Genomic DNA, 14,139 nt, shown 5'->3' on the forward strand with positions numbered 1-14,139 from the left:
CTTTGTCTCCCTTGGCACCTCACTCGGCATCTGCAGCTTGGGCGTGAAACGTCTGACGCTGCGAATTCCAAGCCAGCCAGCCTTCTGGTTCCAACTGCCGATTCGGCTTCTGTCTTCCGTCGTCTCCGCGGAGCAGTCATCATTCGGAAAGCTGCTTCCCGCGTACCAGATCTAGCTCTTGTGATTTTCTTGTTGACAGCGATTCAAGTGTCAAAGCTCATCTTGCGCGTTTCCCACGAGGAAGGCGCCACAACAATGCAGCGACTCGTCATGTGCGAGTGGTGATCGCAAGTCATCTCTTTGTTCGTGAGCGAGACCGAGGCTGACCAGGCTTATACCATTCGCCGATCCCCCAGACGGGTGGACTTGAGCATCCTCATGCACTTGACTCCTTTCGCACCACGCGTGCAACCATGCCCATTGCCGAGCATGCGTCGACGTGCATGGCAGACCCAAGCTCACGGCTGCCCTCGCCTCCATGGATTTGTTCCACTTTCGGCGCGGCCGGTCAATTTCCTTCCTTGAGCATGCAACTCTTTCTAGCACGCAACGGTAAATAAGCCTGGGTCGGATGCTCCCGGCCGTTCCCTCCGCGGAGCAAATCGTCAAGCTCCCGGTATAGGTCTAACAACGTCACGTCCGCGCTTCCAGCCCTCATCTTCATCGTGGCCCAATTCTGCACACAGGCCATCATACTGAGCCGCAAAGGCGTATTCGTTGACGTTCGCATTGCGTAGATCGTGCATGCAAGACTTCATACATAAGGGTATCGTTTGTTCTTCCGAATCGTGATTCGTGTCTGACTCCATCCACCTCGATGTGAAATGCGAGTCCTTACTGAGGCGGCTTCGACGGCGAAGGCGGCACCTCGACCGTCTTGTCCAGCGCAGACGTGCGGCTCGCTTCGGCGGGCAGCGCCACTTCAGTGATGCCCCTCTCCGACATACCCGGCCGCTGTTCCACCTCCTGCCGTGCCTCTTGGCTCCTCGTTGGCAATGCAAACGGTGCCACCATTTGACTCGGGCTCTGCTCAACCACACTCGTGCCTGTCGCCGGACGACTGCCACCGAGCTCCTGCATAGGCACGGCCGAAGCGGTGCTTGCATCCCGAGCTGCCTTTGGCGTTCGTGACAAGCTCAGAACACCAAGTGCAGCCGATCGGAAGCGTCTTCCTCCAAATGCGCTGCTAGCACTCCTGTCCAACTGTCCTGGCGAGTACTCTCCCAGCTGTGAGTTCTGAGAGAGATCCCGGCGCAAACCACCGTCTCTGCCTGGCGTCAACAGTCCAAATTCACCCGCCTCGCGTCGGCGGTGCTCGGCTTCGTATCGACCCATGATGGTGCTCACGTTGGCTTCGCGACGCGGCGTGGTGCCGTCTTCCTCGTCTACCTCTTCGGCTGCTTTCGCCTCCTCGAGTCCTTCGAGTTGAGTCGAGGCATTGCCAGACACGTTGCGCTTCCGGCGACCCTTGGACGCCGCCAGCCTCTCCTTGAGCCCGATGCGTCTCTCTTCTTCCAGAGCTTCGGCTCGCAAGGCTGCCTTGAGCGTCACTGTCTTCTGCGTCGTGCCGCCCGAGAAGCCGCTCAATGCACCCGAGGCATCGCGGCGGTACGTCCTGCGCGACGTGTTGCGGTCCAACGTCGTCGCGTTGGCGTCGCGTCTCTTCGTAGGTGTGAGGTCCGTCGTTTGATCGCCAGCAGCGGTAGTCGGAGAGATGTCATCTTCGTCGTCTTCAACGATCTCAGCGCCGCCGGCGCGTTTGCGACGACTCGAGCTGCGATTGGGAATCATGACCCCAGCTTCAGCGACGCTGGCTAGAGGCTCTGGTTCGCCCATGCCCAGTCGAACGGACGCACGCACCGACGTGGGACTTGCGGGTGCTTGGCTTTGATCGCCGCTTCGCCACGAGCCATGCGAGGGCACCTGCAACAGCGACGGTCCTCCAGCGTAGCCCTTGCCCGCGCGCGAGGAGGCATCGCTGCCCCGCCTGAAGAGGCTCGACGACGAGTGTTGAGAAGCGCTGTCGCCGGATCCGGCGCGCTCGTTGCGACGCAGAGCTCGTTTGTAATCCTTCATGAGGTTCTTGGGGATGCTTGCAGCGGGGTCCTTAGCTTCCTCGACAGCTTCGGTCTCTTCGAGATGACGAGCGAGCTTGTCCGGAAGCACAATCTCCTCATTACCATCAAGCAGCATGTCCTGTGGCCGAACAAAAGTGGCCGCCTCGCCGCCAAGAGGAATGTCATCCTCGTGGGAGACGCTCTTCTCGTTGTCGTAGTCGTCGTCATCCTGCTCGTCGTCCCACTCGCCAACGATTCCGCCACCGCCTTGCGAGCTGACGAGCGCACATCCGTACCACTCGATGGTGTCGAAGAGATCGACGGGCGCGAGAGGATTGCGGGGCAGCCAGAGGAAATCGTCCATCTCCTGATTGTAGAAGGGATTGTTGTAGCGCGCCGAGTTGTTGGGCGTGTCGTCCCATCGCACCGGAGGATGAGGTCGTACGAGCTCGCGACCCTTGAGAGAATCTTCGTAGTCATCGCCGTGCGATCGCTGACTCGACTTGGCCCATTCTTGATCGGTCTTGGCAGCGTTTTGCTTTGTCGGCTTCGGCGCATGCTGGTAGAGGGGATCGGTGCTGGTCGCGCCCTCGGCCCAATTGTTCGTCTCGTCGCTGCCTGTGTTCTGCAGGATCTCCTCGTCAGGGACGGTGGCCAGCTGACTCGGCTTCTTTCGGAGCGTTCCGTAGTTGCTGCGGCTGCCTCGCCTCCTCGAGCGCTGACTTGTCTGGCGCAACAAATGTCCCTCCTCGTCGTGCTCGAGGAAAGGAGCGTCGCCATCTTCGAAGCTCAGATCGTAGTCGTCCTCGCTTGGCAGCGGGGCGTGGGAGGCGATGGCATCGAAGCCGGACAGGAACGGACGATCCTCGCTTCTCGAGCTGTCGCGACGGCGATGGACCACATGCTCGCCTTTGACCTTGCGAGAGGCTGTCTTGCTACGTTGCGTAGTGGCGGAGGGATCGTTGGGCACCTCGCCGTCCATGTGCTCCGCCTCAGCAGCAGCTTCGTGCGAGTTGCGGAACGTATGAACATGAATTTGGCTGGTGGGCGGCAAGCCCGAGATGGGTCGACGATCTGCCGAAGGGCGGTCGCGACTCGGACGCGGAGATTCTACGAGATCGTTGATGCCCAATGAGTTCTTGGCAGCATGGCGGTAGTGGAAAGCGTGCTTGGCGGTCTCCTTGACAATGTAGCGAGGCGTCCTGGCGATCCCTTTTGCGCCGACGCCGACAGCATTCGCGGGTGCTTCGCCTTTGGCATGCGCCGTAGCGAGATAGCTCTGTCCGTCGAGACCGTTGGCGTTGAACGAGTCGTGAAGCCGTTGCCAGACGCGCTGGAACGTCGAGTTGGTAGGCGGCGGCGGAACGACAGAGGGGTACCTGCCTGAAGCGAGCGCGTCCAGCGGTTGGCGGCTGCCGGTCCCTTCCTCAGCCGTGCTGGGACCGAGGTCGTTCCTCTGCATCTTTTCCCAGAGCGGACGAGAGTCGATTCCGCAGAGCGCTTCGGCCTCCTCGTCATCCAAAGCCCGGCACTGCGATTTCCACAGGCGCGTAGCGATGAGCTTGGTGATGACGGTGAGCGGAATCAGCAACGCCGACATTCCGATGTACACCGGTGCTCGGCGAAGAACGGAAAAGAAGATGAGCAAGACAGCCTGCATGACCACGATGGCGTCGAGACTGTAGCGCAGCAGGCGGGTAAAGTAGAGCACACCCTCCATCTCGTTGAAGCGCCTGTAGTAGTGGTAGGCGAAGTTCTTCTTGAAGATGACGATGGCGAGCGAGAGATAGATGAGGGCGAACGGGATGACCAGTGGGTTGAGCAGCGCAAAGATAAAGACGATGGCCATGATGTTGATGTGCAGCGGCAGCCAGTAGTATCGGTTGAAATTGCGCGGCAGTGTCTTGATGGCTCGTACTCGAGGTGTCGCCGCTTTCCTTGCGCCCCAGTGTTGCAGAAGCGCGATCATGAAGCCCATGTGCTCGAAGCCGGACTGCAGTGCCAGCTGTAGAATCAAGTAAGAGACGAAGAAGGGCGCAGCCGAGGGGAACGAACTTGCAACGGTGGTGAGGATGGAGCCCGTGTTGCCGACCTTGGTGAGGACAGTCACGATGACAGCGGAACCGACACTGAAGAAGATGACGACGTTGCAAATGACAAACTTCCAGTAGCGTGCAAGGCACATGTCGTACAGAGCACTGAAGGTGACGAAACCTTGAGCGCGCTTGCTGACTTGGAAGATGAGTTCGGGCACCGACATGGATGCCAGCGAGACGAGCAAGGGTGGCAAGGTGATCGTGACGAAGCCGGTGAGTTTGGGGTTGTCGTCGAAAAAGTTGCCGAGGCCAGGGATCTGTTTGAGCTTGTCGACGCTGAAGATACCAAGGACGATGGCGTTGATGATGATGACCCAAAAGATGGTGAAGCCCCACGTGACGACGCTGACACCAAAGCCACGAACGACGTCGACGGTGAAAGATGTCTTCATAAGTCGGTCCCAGTCGAGATCCTTGACTTCGGGTGCGAGGCGCACCTTGACGACGATTTGGTCCTTGAGCTCACGCCACACCATGCGCGCCTGACGAGGATCACGAAAGGTGACAAAGGCGGTCGAGGTGGGCTCGTAGCTGGTCGGAGGTCTGGATCGCATCTCTGTGACGAGGGCGGTGAGCAGGTTGAGCTTGGTGAGGAGGTAGTCGATGGTGGGCACCGTCTGACCGCGGAAGAGAGCCGACAATCTGGTAGCTGGCTGGAAAGGATCAAGCAACTCTCCTGGCAGCTCTTCGAGCGCTTCCCATACCGTCTCGCCGATCTCATGCTCGTGGTCGGCATCATTGTCACCGACCTGCTGCGCCTGTTTGGCATGCGAGCCACGGTTAGTGGGCGAGAAACGGGCCAATCTGCGCGCCAGTTCTTCCTCGAGCGCTTTGCCTGCCGTGTGCTGAGCATGGCCTAGCTTTTCAATGTCTGGGTCCAAGGCTTCCGAAGGCGTTGAAGTGCCCGAGCTCGAACCGCTGGTGGGCGCAGTCTTCTTGGCCTGTTTGCGGAAAGGGCGGCGGAGGGAGGCCGCTAGTCGTTTGAACGAAGAGGAGGAGTTGCCTTGCTTGTCTCGAGCAGGCTTGCCCGCGGCCCGGTCCCTTTCCTGCTTGCGCATTTTGAGGGTGCGACGACCGACGGTGACGAGCACGTCTTGGGCTAGCTTGACATGCGCTGCCTCGAGTTGAGTGAGCACTTCTTGGCGACGAGAGAGCATGGATGCGAGTTCGTTCATCTTGCGCACCAGGACAACCGTCTGGATCGGGCTCTTGAGATGTCGATTCGGATGCAAATCAGGCTGAGGACCATCCGGTCCGTCACTGTAAGCCGAGAATTGGGCGGGTGGTCCAGCGTGATGCTCGGCTGAAGGCGATCGATGATCCGAGTCGGAGCCGGAAGTATGCTGAGCGTCTGTGTCTGCGGGATCGCGGCGGACACGAGAAGATGAGATGATCTGATGGTCGCTTTGGCCGTCGTTGGAGGAGGCTTGGTCGTCGTCAGGACGGAGGAACTCCTCAAAGTAGCGACGAACGCTGGCCTCGTCTCGCATGGTGGCGGGCAGATTCATGACCATCAAGGTACGTTGACGCCAGCCGTCGCTGTTGTCCGACGAGAGACCTTGTGCCTTGGTCAGGTTTGGGTGAGGATCTCGATGGATGGGAGTCGTGTCGTCGGCGGGATTGAGGGGAACGCTGCGTGCTTCTTGCTTGGCTCGGATGACCTTAACTCGGGTCTTTTCGATCTGAGCCTTGCGCACTTTGAGCGAGCCGCTGCCGATCCACCAAAGCGCCAAGATCCAGGTGATGCTGAGGTACCAGAGGAGTACGAGGTGGATCCAGAGAAGCGAACGGCCTCTTTCGTTGGGCACGGTTGGACATTTGGCGACCTCTAGCTCTGTGCAGTCGGGAGCGGGGGTGCTAACGAGGTAGGAGAGGGAGGCCCGCTGCATGTCGGTGGTGCTGATGCCGCGACTGAAGGTGATGTGGATGGAAAGCAGGATGGGGGCTGTAGTCAAGCATTGAAGGAGGACCCACCAGAGGCAGGCGCGAAGGAAGCGGACATAGACTACGGTGTCCATGCCGGTGTGATCCGCATACCATTCGTCGGTGAAGGAGATGGCGCGTTTGACCCAGGCAAATGGCCAGCGCGGGAGCATGGGAGAGGGTGTGGAAGCATGGAAGACGCGCGATAGGTAAAAGTGGCCCATCTCCCAATCTTCGCATGTATCCTTTTCTCGAACATGTGCGGGATCGTCGTGGACACCGCCTGGGGGATGTTGACGCCGAGCATCATCATACCAGAATTTGGAGAAGCGTGTGCGCGGTAGACGGCGCAGCTGGCGGCAAGACTCGTAGGTGATGGCGGAGATGGAGCCAACGACGGCGAAGATGACACAGGTCGAGACCAAGCCCTGGAAGCTGGAATTGATCTGTCGCTCAGTTGCGTCGGCCATCTTGTAGGGTACCGCCTAGCTCAGCGGTGACGAGCCTATGAATGGATGGTTGGATCAGGGACAGTGCTGAAACGTCAAAGGACAGCGTTCAAAGACGGAGCATGGTGGCAGTGACAGTCGACTGAGCAGTGACGATGGTTCGGAAGGAGCGAAGCCCAGCGGAGAGGTCGTGTGACCGTCGGAATGACGCCGAAGACGCCAAGCCGGATGAGCCGCAGCGAGTCGTGTCGGGATGACTGTATGGCTGGCTTGCTGCCTGGATCGCTTTTGGTGGCTGTGGACTCAGCGGGATGCGCTTTGCGAGAGAGTGGTGTGATGTGATCGTGTCAAGGAGGAAGAATCCAAAGTGATGAGAGGCAAAGTCGCATCCGTGTGTTGAATTTATGCAGCTGCGTCGGATGATGAAAACAACGAGGCAGCACAGCACGGCACACAAGGTTCCAGGCTCTCTCTTTCTCTCCGTGCAGTTGCCGCTATGGTGCTGCATGCTTTGCAATTTCTACGTGGGCGGCAAAGCAACAATCGCCATGGCTCGGACCCCACAGTAAGCGAACAAGATCGTCAGCCTTCATTCGGACCGGGACTAGGTGAGTCGGATGAGTGATAGATGCTCGCAACACAATAACGAGGCTTTTGACGTCGTGTGTCTGTCACAACGAGAACCGGTCTGACAAGCAAGCATCGTCCATCAATCGACGGTAGGACGCCAAGAGCGAAGCAAGCGCTGAGCAGGATAGGGTCCAGACAAGCAAGCGAGCCTCCCACTCTGACTGTACCAAAGCCGACGAGCTCAGGGGTTTCAGTGGAAGCCAGAGCGGGTCTGAGGCAGCACATTGTTTGGCTCGCCGAGTCGCGCGCGTCTCGTCTCGTGCATGCTGTCTGTCGCTTGCTTGCCTCGCCGATCCCACTTACGTCGTCGTGCAGTTATCTTTTTCCCTTCTGATATAGATCGGTGATCTCTCACGTCCCGATCTGTGTCTAGATCAAGACTTGAAGCTTTCGGACTCGCCAGCTTCGATCCACCTTCACCTCACCTTGCGGCCACATTGTGATTGTCGAGCCTTCGTGGCTCAAACAGCGCGATCGCGGAATGTGCTCACGTCAGCATGACAAGCCTCCATCTCTCGGACCAGGCCGCAAAATTATGGCGAAGACATGAACAAAGCAGACTTGGCACAAAGGGCCACAGCTCAAAGCCATCTAAACCGTTGTGGCCGAACAAAGTGCCCAGCTGTCCGAGTCTGACCCTTTCTTTTGATTTTTGGCCCTTCTGGAAGCGAGGCAGGAACCCATTTTCTGGTTCGCCCACCAAATTGAAACTTTGGCAGCCAACAACAGCCATTGCGGCTTGTCTGGTGGCCAGCTGAAGCGTCGTGGCACCGAGTAACACGGAAGATGCTGTTCTATTGTGCGCTGCTGTGATGATCCGATTCATCGAGCTTGCAATCAAGTCTGCCACCCTTGCCGTGCCGCCAGTTTCCTGAGGGAAAATAAAAATTGGATGCGGCACAGCACGCCAGTTGAGCCCGCCGTGACAAAATCGTGGCAGGGTGCGTAGCTTCAAATGGCGTGACTCAAGAGTCGGGATCGGCCCTTCCGCTCGAAATTTTGACAGCGACTCGGTTCCATAACTTACCGCAGGAGCAACGTGATCTGCCAAGGCAAAACGTCAGCAGCGCAAAAAGGGGTCACGTTGCTATCAATTTGGGCTGACTGTCTCTTTGACTCGCTCCTCTCTTTGCCTTTTCCTCTCACCACCACTACCATCACCATCTCGACTAACTCGTTTCGCGGTCTGCCCCTCTTCTAGGCGCACACATCGCTCTGCCCGATTCTTTCGTATCTCCAACAGATCGAAAGTCAGGTTCACTCTTTCCCCCCTCTCCCCCCCAAACCGAAAGTCTCTCAACCCATTTTCAACCAAATCTTACTCTCTCTCTCTCGATAAAGCTCACTTTATTTCTTTGCCAACGACACCATGAGACCTCAAGCTATCTTGCCAGATGCCCTTTCCGCTGTGGGTGAGACGCCGCTCATTCAACTGAACCGGATCCCACAGTCGGAAGGCATCAAGTGCAATGTCATGGTCAAGTGCGAGTTCTTCAACGCTGGTGGCAGCGTCAAGGACCGCATCGCACGTCGCATGCTCCTTCAAGCTGAGCAGGACGGTACCCTCATCCCCGGCAAGTCCATCGTCATCGAGCCCACCAGTGGCAACACGGGTATTGGTCTGGCTCTCGCCTGCGCCATTCGAGGCTACCGTTGCATCATTGTGCTTCCCGAAAAGATGTCCGCCGAGAAGGTCAACACGCTTCGTGCTTTGGGCGCCGAAGTCATTCGCACTCCTACCGAGGCCGCTCACGATGATCCTCGTTCCAACATCATGACCGCGCGTCGTCTCGCAAAGACCATGCCCGACGCCGTCATCTTGGACCAGTACAACAACCCCAACAACCCCACCGCCCACTGGGCTACCGCCGAAGAGATCATCGAAGCCATCCAGGCCGGTCCCGCTCCTCCTTCCTCCACTTCACTCCTGCACGGCATGGCTGGCCTTTCCCTCGACAAGGAGCCCCTTGACTCGGCCGCCTCGGCTCGTCCTCTCACCCCGGACTCGAACCGCGGCGCCGACGAGCTCAACGGCTCTACCCAGACTTTTTCGGACAAGGTGGACGTCTTCATCGCCGGCGTCGGTACCGGCGGTACCATCAGCGGCATCGCCTCGCGCCTCAAGCGTGCCGACCACAACCCGAACTGCTTCGTGCTCGGTGTGGACCCTATCGGATCCGATCTGGCTCTGCCCGCCACGCTCAATGCTCTTCCTGAGGGCAGTGATGGCTCGTACAAGGTCGAAGGCATTGGCTACGACTTTGACCCCAACACGCTGAACAAGAAGGTCATTGACGAGTGGTACAAGACCGAGGACGAGCAGAGCTTCGTCTACGCGCGTCGTCTGATCAAGGACGAAGGCATCCTTGCCGGAGGCTCTTCGGGTGCCGCTGTCAACGCCGCTATCAACTGGCTCAAGCCCGGCGGTGCTGGCTACGACAAGTTTGGTTCCAAGTCGGGTCTCAACGCTGTCGTTGTTCTGCCCGACAGCATTCGCAACTACATCACCAAGCCGTGGTTGGTTTCGGATGCCAAGCCAGAGCTCCGCGAGGCCGAGATCGACTTTGCCAACTTCCAGTAGATGATCGGTCATAGCGCCGTTCGTCGGCGACTAGCTCCGTGTCGTTCCTCCCCCTTCTCCCCTGTTTCACTTTCACTGTTTTCCGAGCTCGTTACCTCTTCGATGGCTGGTCGTCGTCGCTGCTGTGCCTCGCGACAATCTCTCTACCTCAAACCTAGTCATCCTCGCCCTGTCATCATCGCCCCTACCAGGCACAGCAACGCTCTTCTTCGCGAGTGCTCAAGCTCAACACTATCTCAACACTATCTCAACCACCAACACCCAAACCTTAGGCGAACGCCCCTTATACCTGAACCGGGATGGGAGATGGAGTAACAGAGGGGGTCGGACCTCTGTTCTTGCAATACCCATGCGATGCTCTTTTCATCCCGGTTCGATCTGCTTTCCACATACCCTTGGCTCTTCAATTTCCCCCTTTTTGCTTTTCTGCTTCTCACGCCATCCACCTTTTCAACTTTGTCCTTCATCACCGCCCATCTATTCATCAGCTCGGCCACGTTGCATGATGGCGATCGTTTGCTCGATAGCTTCCATGGACGTGGCCGTTCGGGCTTGGCCTCTTTACTCTTTGACTTTCTCATTTGGCCTTGTTCGGATCCCCCTTGATATATCTTGCTTTCATGCTCATCGGTTTCACCGACATGCCGACCTGGTCTCTTCGGATCAGTGCGGCTGTCTAGGCCGATGCTTTTGCACGCTCGCTTTCACCCGCCTCTCTTCGCATCAGTCACGGCTTTCAACACTGCATTCTGATTCCCTTTTCGTCGTTCGCAAACCTTGCATCACTCGCACACTCGCATCTCTACAACTCCGACTTGTTGTATACTATCATACTGCCAGCTAATCGCATCCGCACTTTTCCCCTCAAGCTCGTCTGATTGTGTTTAGCTCTTGGCTTTGAAAGATCTGCCTGAGACGATTGACGCGCGCTTCAGGGCTTAAGGAGCACGAGGGCATGTCGAGATATCCGTCTATCGTCAATCGAGCAAAGGGAATGGGAGACTGGCCCTCGCATACTCCATGGTCTTGTGAGTGATACCAGCTGGCCCTTTACTGCTGCGTGCTGGGGCGGACAGCTTATCGCTGAGTCGCAAAGCAGATGGACCGCGCCAAGTGTTATCGCGGCAGAGTCGAAATGGATTTGCCACGCGACCCTGCCCGCGTCGCATAGCGCGGCTAAGTTTTGTCCTGACCGCACATCCACGGCCCAATAGAAGGGCGCGATCTTGAAATGACTGTACGCTCTCCTGTCGCTCACAAGTTGGACAGCGAAGACAGTGAGCGGCGTACAATGCGCAATCAGCCGAGGGTCGGAACGCGAGGTCGACAGAGGCAATCAAGGGAATCGAAGAACGAAGTGAAACGTTCCAGGATGGTCTTTATCGACAGTCGATTGGCTTCAGTTCAAAAGCACAGCTGTTCGAGGAGGCTTTTGATATGGAAGCTTGAGAGGGCTGCAGAGTCACCGCTGACGCGGTGGGATTTAGCTTCGCTGCTAAAGGTGTCGTCAGCTATGGGCGCAGCCGCCGCCCTCTTGGTACCGCGCTTAACGCTCCTTTCCCTGCCGAACCCTGGTTGTGAAGAGAGCTCGTTTAGATAGTGAGTTTGGGCTCCGTCACGCGCCTGTTCCCGAAGCTGGGCTCGTCTAATCTCGGACCTGATTCGTTAAGCTCTCAACGCTAAGATTGCGCTCGCATGGCAGCCTCGCGCTTCCATGTCAATGTGTCGTAGCTTTTTCGGTCTTGAGCTCATTTGATTTCCCCACAACCTTCTGCCATGCGCATGAGATGAAGGAACAGCGGCACCTGCCGTGCTTATCTCGCATCAGATGCTGCGTGTTCACCCCATTTCATCTGCCCATATAACCCGGACCTCCTTCCACGCCTTCATCCCCTTCTTGGGTACCACCCCAGCTCGGTCTAGACTCAGACTTCCTTGCTTCCCACAACGCACTCGCTCACTAGCAACTCGCATAAGAGCAAGCCACCCGCGTTACCTCTCAGCGCCCTTGCCACGCCGTTGTCGTCCCTCGCTCTCTCCCTCTCTCTCTTGGCATTCTCTGGGCAGCCAACCGCTCCTTCATTCATAACCGAAACTGACCGCCACATCTTCCCCGCCACCGCCTTCCAGGTATGGAACAAAAGCAAAGCGAGGTATACGATGACTCGTCCAAGCCCTCCAGCGCCGTCCTAGATTATCAAGTCTCGTCCTTTGCGCCCGAAATGAATTCGGATCATGCTCAAGCCGAGGCTCCGATGCCACGCAAGCATTTCAACACGTTTGCGCTCATCGGTCTTTCGTTTGCCATCCTCAATTCGTGGACCGCTGCAAGTGCTTCCATCAATCTTGCACTAGGTGCAGGTGGTCCCGTGGGGGTGGTGTACGGCCTTCTCGTGGGCACCGTCTTTGCCACTACCATCGCCGTCTCCCTCGCTGAACTCTGCCATGTGTTCCCTTCGATCGGCGGCCAGTATCACTGGGCTTATGCCATGGCTCCCAAGCAATACCGTGCTCCCATCGCCTATCTGGCAGGTTGGGTCGGCACCACCGGCTGGATCGCGCTCGCCTCGAGTGCACCTCTCTACGCGGGCTCCACCACCATGGGCATCATCAGCATCTACAAGCCCGACTTCATCCCTGACCCCTGGAAGCTGTTTTGCGTCTACATGGGTCTCACCATCTACTGCGGTATCATCAACATATGGGGCGTTTGCATCCTCAACAAGATGAACCAGGCTGCTCTCCTCTGGTCTATCGTTGGCGCCGTCACGGTCTTCATCGTCTGCCTCACGGTTCCCTCCACTCAGGGTCATCGCTCCAGCGCTAGCTTCATCTTCACCGACTTTGTCAACCTCACTGGATGGCCGGACGGTATCGCATGGATGCTGGGACTGATAACGGCCCAATATTCGTTAGTTGGCAGTGATGGAGCTTCTCATATCATCGACGAGATCGATCGTCCCCACATCAATGCTCCCAAGGCCATGGTGCTGGCCTGTCTCATTGGTGGTACTTCAGCGTTCTTGGTTCTCATTGCTGTTCTCGCGGGCATCAGCGACACGGAAAGCGTCATCAGCGCAGGAGCAGCAGGCATCGTCGAAGCCCTCTACCAGGCCACACTGAACCGAGCTGCTACGCTCTGCTTGACCCTGATCATGTTTGGTACCATCCTCTTTGCCGGCCCTGCTCTGATGATCACCTCGAGCAGAATGGTGCAGGCCTACGCCGCCGATGGATGCTTGCCTTTTCACAAGAAGCTCGCCTACGTCTCACCCAAGTATCAGGTGCCCGTCTATGCGGTGCTCTTCTGCTGCTTCTGGTATGTCGTCTTTGGTGTCATTCTGTTTGGCTCGGTGATTGCCGTCTCGTCGATCGTCAGTGCTTCGGTGGTGATGCTGCAATTGTCGTACGTGGTTCCGATTGCTGGAATGCTGTTCGGTGGTAGGAAACGCATCTTCAAGCGCACCAATGCAGATGGCGACAAGGCCGACGAGGACGACGATGAGATCCCCATCCCGTCCGACATCAAGTACACGCTGGGCCCTGTGGTGGGACCCATCATCAACACGATCGCACTCTGCTACATTGTGCTCACCACGGTGCTCTTCCTCTTTCCGTCCTACATTCCCGTCACCTCGGGTACTTACATGAACTACTCGGTGGTCGTGGTGAGTTCGACGGTGATGCTTGCCATTGTCAATTGGTTCGCTTTTGCACGGAGAGGGTATACGGGCCCAAAGGACTTCAAGCAGATCCTCGAGAGGGCCCATGTGAACCGAGCCGAGTAGCCTAAGATCTCACATCTGCCTGTAGATCTCTTCTACAGTAGTTGGATAGGTGTGACTGCGTTCTTTGTCCAGACACGTTGGTTACTCGTGTGTCTGGCGCGTGTTGTTGAAGACGCTGCGAGTCTGTAAGTGAAAAAATCAAATTCAGGGTCCCATACAGGGTCGAGAGGGTCCGACACCGGGTCGCGCAGCCACCCATCAAATATCAGTTGAGAGTAACTTATTAATAGTTTCCAAACTTGAATTGCAGACTTGACTTGCTCCAATTTCAATAAGGGTAAAGAAGAGTCTAGGCCCTATTACAACTTATTGTTCAATATTTCACCCTGCAAGGGATGCCCCATGAGGCACACGGCTTGACTGAACAAACTCTCCCAAGCTGTCTGCTCTTCTTGCTCTTGCTCTTGCCAGCCTCGCTCTTCTTGACAGCTTTGGCACGGTCGAGATGATGGGTGATTTCCTGTCACCTCATTTGCCGCAATTTCTAACTTGAGGCTGGCTCAGCTTGTTCAGTACCAGCTTGGCTCGCTCGACTCTCCCGTCCCGGTCTACAGTAGTCGGCGTTTCTTCTTGATGACCTACTGGGTGTGTTTGCCACTGTTCGCCGCCTCCTTC

General features: G+C 57.2%; 3 protein-coding genes across 3 annotated transcripts; 2 read left to right on the top strand and 1 right to left on the bottom strand.

The window, feature by feature from the left end:
• Positions 1-834: 834 nt before the first annotated feature.
• Positions 835-6,546, bottom strand: PSEUBRA_005076 (protein of unknown function DUF221; the record flags this gene model as incomplete). The annotated part of the gene is made up of 1 exon (XM_016438547.1): positions 835-6,546. The coding sequence occupies one exon, from the start codon at positions 6,544-6,546 to the stop codon at positions 835-837; it is 5,712 nt and encodes a 1,903-aa protein (XP_016290392.1).
• Positions 6,547-8,524: 1,978 nt separating this feature from the next.
• On the top strand, positions 8,525-9,736 carry PSEUBRA_005077 (Tryptophan synthase beta subunit-like PLP-dependent enzymes superfamily; the record flags this gene model as incomplete). The annotated part of the gene is made up of 1 exon (XM_016438544.1): positions 8,525-9,736. The coding sequence occupies one exon, from the start codon at positions 8,525-8,527 to the stop codon at positions 9,734-9,736; it is 1,212 nt and encodes a 403-aa protein (XP_016290393.1).
• Positions 9,737-11,868: 2,132 nt separating this feature from the next.
• PSEUBRA_005078 (Amino acid/polyamine transporter I) lies at positions 11,869-13,524 on the top strand (the record flags this gene model as incomplete). The annotated part of the gene is made up of 1 exon (XM_016438541.2): positions 11,869-13,524. One exon carries the CDS (start codon positions 11,869-11,871, stop codon positions 13,522-13,524), a length of 1,656 nt encoding a protein of 551 aa, XP_016290394.2.
• Between the last annotated feature and the right edge of the window lie 615 nt (positions 13,525-14,139).

Source organism: Kalmanozyma brasiliensis, assembly GCF_000497045.1.
Source record: "Kalmanozyma brasiliensis GHG001 unplaced genomic scaffold PSEUBRA_SCAF5, whole genome shotgun sequence".
NCBI classification, from domain to species: domain Eukaryota; kingdom Fungi; phylum Basidiomycota; class Ustilaginomycetes; order Ustilaginales; genus Kalmanozyma; species Kalmanozyma brasiliensis.